The sequence below is a fragment of the Nicotiana tabacum genome, chromosome 3 (assembly GCF_000715075.1).
Source record: "Nicotiana tabacum cultivar K326 chromosome 3, ASM71507v2, whole genome shotgun sequence".
Lineage (NCBI taxonomy): Eukaryota > Viridiplantae > Streptophyta > Magnoliopsida > Solanales > Solanaceae > Nicotiana > Nicotiana tabacum.
The window spans coordinates 148,095,579-148,103,286 of NC_134082.1; the positions used below are offsets into that span (position 1 = coordinate 148,095,579).

The window sequence follows — 7,708 nt, forward strand, 5'->3', positions numbered from 1 at the left end:
AATGGAAATTCTAAGTTCAATAAAAATAGGTGAATGATCTCCGATAACCTTATGTTAATTTGAAAAAAAAGATCTTTTATATACGCATACGACTCAAAATTTTGGATACATCCTTCCTTCTCTTTAATGGAAATTAAAAGTTCAGATAGTTTATGTAGGAACAAAAATGAGGCTCTTCGACAACCTCACACCCTAAAATAAGGCGTGGGCAGTGACAGAGCCAAAATTTACGTTAAGGGTGTCAAAATATATAAAAGTAAACATACCAGAAAATTAAGGGGAATCAATACATGATGCCATTTGACACCCCTTCCTATAAGGTGGTGTGGGGCGAGGAAAAATGGAAAAAGAAGAGAAACAATTACAAGAGCAGTACTGAAAGAAGATATAGCAATCAGCACGGACAACGGTCGTGTCATTTGACGAGACATTTTAAGCTGGGCAACATGTTCTCCAAGAACATCTCCTGTTCGTCCAATTTGATAGAAAATCCTTTTATGTTTCTTCCAACAGATCCTGGTGTCCCGTCAAAGGAAATCCTTGTCAAAGGTTGTCATATAACTATGTTTTAACCTACACTAATCTGAAACTACCACTGATCATGGGGGCAACTGGAGGTTTGATGCTCCTAGAGAGTTTCTGGTGCACAAGAAAAAACACATACTGGTCTGGCATTACTCTTCACTACAAAAGCAAGTCCAGAAAAATGAAAATTAAGTGATCAATACGCATCTATTGCATGTTTCTAACAGAAACCAGACTAGGAAACAAAATGGACATCTTGGCAGTAACATGCCCCGGGCACATCTTGGCTGCGGATTTGCGTACAAATGGATTCTATACCATCAATTTGAGCGCACAATCTCGCACCAGAGACCTTCTCCAACCCTCAAAGTGAGCCCGACTTTCCTTCCTTTGGACCTTTATTCTCCTTTGCTAGGAGAGGAGGTCATGAGTGAGAGACTTCGTTCTGAAGGAACCACAAACACACTGGAACCACAAAACGAAGTTGACCTCCAGTCCTGGATAACGATCCCCTAGCCCTACGGAGATCGGAACACCAAAAAAACAAAATAAAAGAGACACTATTCAAATGGACATCAAGTAAAAGAGTCGACCTACAGTCCTGGATAACCCAGGTATATATAAAGAATCATATGTTGATTCTGCTAAACATGATTGTGGAAACCATCTTCCCACAGTCAATTCAATTATATAATCTGTCTCCATACAGAGACTGCGAAAAGAGCAGTCCAAGCACTTCCTCATCATTTCTGATATGGTTATCTGGACTGCTTGATACATTACAAGTGATTCCCTCGAATATTTGGTGGCCATGACTTTGAAAGACCTGAAACAGGAATGCAAATAAACCTTAGCAAATACTTTTACAAAACAGCCCCAAAGAGACAGAGTTTCGAAGTAAACACGTAAAGGAAGGGAAATGAACAATACTGACACTAAACATCCAATCAATGAGCCAATAACTACATTTTAAAAAAAAAAAAAAAAATAGACAGTAATTTTTTCTGTGGACAAGAGGCTGTGCAGGGAGTTTCTTTTTTTTCTAGATACATTAGATACTCAAAATGAAAATTGAGATTTTACAATGTTTCCAACGTTTTCACTTTTCAGCTATGAGTACACCTCTTGGCAACAACAATAGTGGATGATTAGGGCATCCGGCTCAGGATGGAAAGGAACCACATTACAACTCTCCCAGAATGCATTGTCCCACACGGTGACAGAAGGGCAAGAATAAATAGAGAGCGCAGACTAAACCAAAAATTAAGATCTTTCTCTTGTATCCTTACAGCCAGGAGCTTCTCAAGGAAAATTCACAAAAGAATAGTACTATTATTTAGAGTATATTCATTCATCCAGCCATAACTACCCCCAACACAGTAAAAGAATTTGGGATTAAACCGGGAACATATTTAACTTAGAATCTGAGCGAGAAAGTTGAAAAAGACTACTGATGAAAATCCTCCGAGGGAGATCTACTACCTCTTTGTTGCCTCCCCGCTGACGTTCAAGGTCATATTCCAAGTCTACCACACAAGTTATAGAGCGAGCCAAATCCTTGAATTCATCCTGCAATTGAAGCAACATCAGACAAATCCAAGCGTGTGTATTATCTTCAGGGTAAAACTACATCAAAGCCACATAGACTAAGAGGAGTATCATGATCTCCTTACCGTGATACACCAGTTCCTTCAACAATTCAACCTGCCATTTGGTCAGACCCACTGCTCTGCGTGAATTGTGGTGGGCGAGCTGCAATCTGTGACTGACGAGGGGACGACATGGTGATGCCTGAAGAAACGGGGTAATCAAGCAGCTTCACTACAAAAAGATAACAGCTTAAATTCATTCTTACTGACTCAGACCACATAATAGGTATTTAGACAATGTAATACTTGTTGCCCTTCAGTACTACAAATTTCATTACAACTAAGCTCAAATGTTGTAGAGAGCGAAAAGAGGGGTAAAAGATGACGCAGAGTACGAGCACTTGTTAAGGACATAGCTACAAAAGTAATTGCTCGCTTTCTTGAGATGTAAGCTTATTTACACCTTGACAACTCAGGAAAGCAGGTAAGCAGTACCTTATTAACAATCAGATCAACCTCAGCAGGTCAATAAATCTTGAACCACCCTCACTCCCAAATACTTAGATTTAAACCCCCAAAAAAACAATATCTCAATTGGTCATTCTGGGTTGTGTTAGTATTACATGGTTGAGAGTCAAAAAGTCATTAATGTTACTGCTGTTAAAGCCACCATTTTCTGTATGTCTTGATATGTATGTTAGAATTATTATGCGATCAATCCTCCATCCTATCTCAACAACAACAGAAAAAAAACAAAAAAACTCAGTGTAATCCCACAAGTGGGGAAAAGATGGATGCAACAAGAGGACTTCTTAGGTTGTCACCCATCCTAGCACTACTCTCGCCCAAGCACGCTTAACTTCGGAGTTCTGATGGGATCTGGTGCATTAGGGCTGGTATGACTTCATCCTATCTCAATGCCTTGCACTTACCTAGTAAGCACATTCAACAGATCTTCTGATAATGGGTGCAAAAATCAAGTTAATTCCAATTTGAATGATTCTCAGGCCCTGTGTTGTCCAACTATTTGGTGAAGTGTGACAATTGGGACTTAAAAGCTTATTCCTTTGCACCAAATTTTTTAGAAACATCATCGCTCATAATGAAAAACTCTACTGAAGTAATTTCTATTTTAGAAACCCTTTTTTGTTTTGCACACAAAATGCAGGAAATAATTCCTACCAAAGTCGTACCTGAATGATATGGTAGTTGCATGACAGGAACATTGTCTGTTGTAGCTCCGTTAGTATTAGGTCTCTGATATTGCACCATCTGAGGACCTGGCATCATATGACCACGAAATGCGTATGCAGGACTGCCAGGTTGCATACCAAGTTGGCCAAATTGCAATGAGTTCGTGCCAACAGTACTTGGTATCCCATACATCTGAATGAAATGCAAAGATAATAGCTATAAAGCCCTGGATGGAAAGTGATGCGTATAATCACATGCCCACTAGCTCTTCCTAAAATTTAGCCTTAACGTTCCTCGTAAGAGGGAAACGACGAAAGAAAGAGAAACAGATGTTATTTAAACATTTTGCAAAGTAGACTTACTTGTGGATAGACGTAGTCTGGCCCATATGCAGGAAACCTACCAATACGCCAATCAAGAAGGACAAATTAGGTATAATAAATGAGAACGCTAGAGCATTTCAGGTAGTGTTAATGTATTCATGAGCATGATTACAACATAGCTGATACTAGAAATTCTAATCAAATCAAAAGATCCGTAGGCAAACATCAATATACAAATATATAGATGTTCCCACACCAGACTGAAATATTTTAACAGAAGGAAGTGCCACAGTAAAAGCATGTCTTTCTTGCTTCACAACAACTTGTTGTTTTTGTTTTAAGGAAATACTTGATAAAGAGAAAAATTCAATCATTTGCCTTTTTTTCATAAAATTAAATTTGCAGAACATGAAGTTAAGATAACAGAAAAGAGAAAGTTGTGAAATTACAATGCTAATTCATCAATTCGGGCAACTTTTAGATGAAATAACTATTAAGTATCTCAAAAGTCTGATAGGAGTTAGAAGTCATCATATGTGCATGAGGACAAAAATTTTAGAAAGAGATTTTCTACCACAAAAAAGAGCTGTACATATATCTTTTCATACAAAGTTTGCTATATCAGCTTTTGATTTAGCCATGGTCCCCTCTCATCTAATGAGCAACACACCAAACTTTCAAGTTTCAGATAAGAATATATCAACTCAATGATAATGAGGTGTCTCCCATTACTGAGCACTTGGGATAATCGGAAAACATAAATCAGATGATTCTCTCCCTCTCTTTTTTCTCCCCCAAAAAATAAATGCTGGTTCTGGTGATTCCTAATGAATATTATATCAGACTGCTGTTCTCATGACGCGGAGAAACACCCATACCACGTGAGCGAACTAAAATTAGACATTTGCACGGAAAACACCAGTATTAGATCCCCTGCTCGGGTAGTCAGTACTGACCTATATTGAGGATATGAGAATCCAGGCTGATAGCTGTAAGGAACTGGTAGCTGGTAAATGGGGTTGCCCATATACATACCCCTCATGGCCTGTGGATTTCCCAGATAGGGCATTGATGATCTCAAACGTCCTATAAGATAATCAAAATTAAAGGGAGGATAAAGAAAAGCATAAATGTCAAATTGCCACGGTGCACCAAAATGCTAACTGAATCACATTATATTTTAGTTTTTTGTTAGGATTACCATTGTTGTTTATCTTTATTTGGTTTATTATTAGCACAATAGTGTTACTTTAGCGTCCAATCTCTTGAAAGGTAGACCAGCTCTGCTACACCAAAAGAAAAGGCCATCTCTTGAAAGAAGGTTTATACACGCTCTCAAAACTTAAAGATAGATTATTGCTGGCTCCGCCGTCTATCTCTCCATAAAATTAGATTAGCATCAGTCCTCCCTATCTATGCACCTTCACTTAATGCCTTTGTTTAGTAAGGTGGGAGAAGAAAGAAAAAGATAACATCAAATATAGATCAATTGACATATTTTTCCCAACCATTCTCACTTGAATCATGAATGACTAGGCTGAAAGTGCCAAAAAAAGGGAGCAAAAAGAAGCGATAATGGCTAGTGAAATAATGCATTATCAAAATGAGAATATAGTACCATAAGGTAAAACTCCTTGAGGTCGTCCAAGTGAAGCCAAATTACAATTTGCTCTTCTGCCATCAATAATTGGATTAGGATTGGCGCAAGCCCTCCAAGCTGCTTCAGGATCATGGAATGTCACCTAATTTCCATATTAATTAAACAAATCAGCATTTCGCAAATGAGAAATGGTGATCAGAAAAATTGAGCCGTTGAACATTATCCAGAATGTATGTTGTCACCATAACGAAGCAAATAGTTGGAAAGAGGACGCAGAAGTTTTGATCAGATATTAATCCACCTACATGGCCATGAATGATCTTAATAATTAAAGAGAATGTATTTTTGGACTGCAATTATCCGGTAATTTGTTTCTTTCAACACATATTATTCTTAATACTTTTACGTTCAACTCAATTCCACACTAAAATGAGGGCCAAGAATGCCATGCTACGCATGATTTCTGCCATGTAGCAAGAGACAATCACTGCCAGATAACATGCACATATCTCTTAATTGTACATTGGATCGAATTAATGCCAATTTGAGCAAAGCTTCCTCAAAACTTTATGATAAATTAAGGTCAATGTAAATTGTCTTTCTTTTATTTCTTAAATTCCGTATCCAGTCAAATAAATTCATTGAAACGGAGCGAGTAATAAGAAAGTGTCACTCCTTGTGCAGGAACCTAGCAAGTTAACATGGCCAGCTCATCCAAGCCAGTCGTACAAGAAAGCATCCGCACTAGACAGCTGTCTTTGCCTTAAAACTATTCATTAACGTATCAAATTTGACAAGTCACCTTTGGCATGTATCCCATAAATGAAGCAAAGTTCAAATCTTTCAGTAATAATAATAATAATAGTAAAAGTTACTGCTAAAAGTGAGTCGAGAAAAGGAATTACACATGAGTAAAAAGCAAATAAAGAAGTAGGAATTAAAGAAAGAAGACTCACAAAGCCATAGCCTTTGGAGCGGGCAGTATGTTTATCAGTGATGACAACAGCTTCAATAATATCACCAAACTGCTCAAAATAACGGCGCAGTGATTCACTCTTTGTCTCCCAAGCCAACCCACCCACAAAAACTTTTGTATAAGTTGTATCTCCTCCAGCCCCGTATGGGCCCCGACCCACAAACGGCGAATTACCCGAACCACCACCACTACTACCACCTGGACTCATCTGATAAGCCATGAATACAAAGCTCCTAAACAAAAAGTATCAAAAATTGATAGTAAAAAAGATAAAATCTTTTCCTTTTTATAGGAGCCACCGAAACAAGGGAGTGATCAAGAAAGAAACTTGAATTGTAAGAAAAGAGAGAGGAGAGAGGTGGCAGTGTGGGGAGGAGAGAGAGAGAGAGGAGAAAACCCCTGGGTAAAAACTACAAAAACCCTGCTGGATTCTGGCAAATTTAGTGCAGAGGAGGAGAGAAGAGAGAGAAAGAGAAAGAGAGAGAGAAAGAGAAAGAGAGAGGAATGAATACGTGTGGGTCCAAAAGTCTACGCGTTTTTGTAAAGATAGCCAGCTGATTCAATCAAAGACTTTTAGAGAGAGAAGATGCTGAGAGCAACGCAGATGGATGAGGGAGGAGGAGGCTTTTTTAGCCGTGTCTGCGGAATCTTCCCGACATTTTCATTTCATTTTATATTTTTCAAGGATACGTCATCTTCGTTCCTATCCTTTGTGTAATGGGACTGTGTTTTCCTTTTTTATTTCATAGAATTTCCTTTCCCTTTTCATGTAATGTAAATCGTAGCCACATTAGGTCAAGGATGGTCAAGCAATAATCTTTCGCGGTAAACTATATTATATATATATATATAAATTACATATTATTTTATATAATTTTTATATTATATTTTAAATATCTTTAGCATAATTGAGTGAGAGATTCTATCTATTTAAGTTGTTCAAAGGTGCAAAATTATCCGTCCTTTTGATTTGCCAAAACTAAATGAAGCTTCCATGTGTGGTCTTTTTGACTCTTTTTGGATCTAAAGAATTTTCTAATTAATAAGTCTTAAACTTAAAATTTTGTAAAATAAAAATTAGTTTATAACAAAATGTATATCTTAAACAAATTTTATAGTTTAATCGTCAAACTTATTTAAAAAAAAAATCAACAAAAGCTCATTGCATGCTGCAAACCCTCTCAACTCTCTTTTTTTTCTTTGGTTTTATGCTTAGGTTTATTAGTAAAAATTCATTTGTTATTTTTTCAAATGGTAACTTTGGTTTATAAAATTTTAATTCTATTATAAGTATTTTTTATTGTTTAATTAAATAATGTGTAATTTGATTTAAAAATTTTGGTACACCATTCATGTATAAACCAAAATCTGCCCTAAAAAATTTAACGTAAAACGGCATTAAGGAAAGTGTCGGCCGAGGTCGACCAAGAAGCGATGAGATTCGCAGTCGGGCTGTCAACAAAGATCGAGGTCGAGCACCAAAGATAGAATAATAAGTAAT

General features: G+C 37.1%; 1 protein-coding gene and 1 pseudogene across 2 annotated transcripts; both read right to left on the minus strand.

Annotated features, from left to right (window-relative positions):
• Window positions 1-226: 226 nt before the first annotated feature.
• On the minus strand, window positions 227-6,850 carry LOC107799327 (putative RNA-binding protein ARP1). Of its 2 annotated transcripts, none has more exons than XM_016622427.2 (8): window positions 6,188-6,850; window positions 5,250-5,373; window positions 4,588-4,717; window positions 3,671-3,707; window positions 3,308-3,500; window positions 2,199-2,346; window positions 2,008-2,094; window positions 227-1,351 (listed from the first exon to the last, which is right to left on the minus strand). In XM_016622427.2, exons 1-6 carry the CDS (start codon window positions 6,425-6,427, stop codon window positions 2,225-2,227), a joined length of 846 nt encoding a protein of 281 aa, XP_016477913.2. In that variant the 5' UTR covers window positions 6,428-6,850; the 3' UTR covers window positions 227-1,351; window positions 2,008-2,094; window positions 2,199-2,224. The 2 variants fall into 2 exon arrangements, with proteins under 2 accessions (XP_016477913.2, XP_016477914.2); XM_016622428.2 differs by having other exon boundaries at window positions 2,199-2,316; window positions 6,188-6,843.
• LOC142179720 (5S ribosomal RNA) lies at window positions 2,906-3,024 on the minus strand (annotated as a pseudogene).
• Window positions 6,851-7,708: the final 858 nt, after the last annotated feature.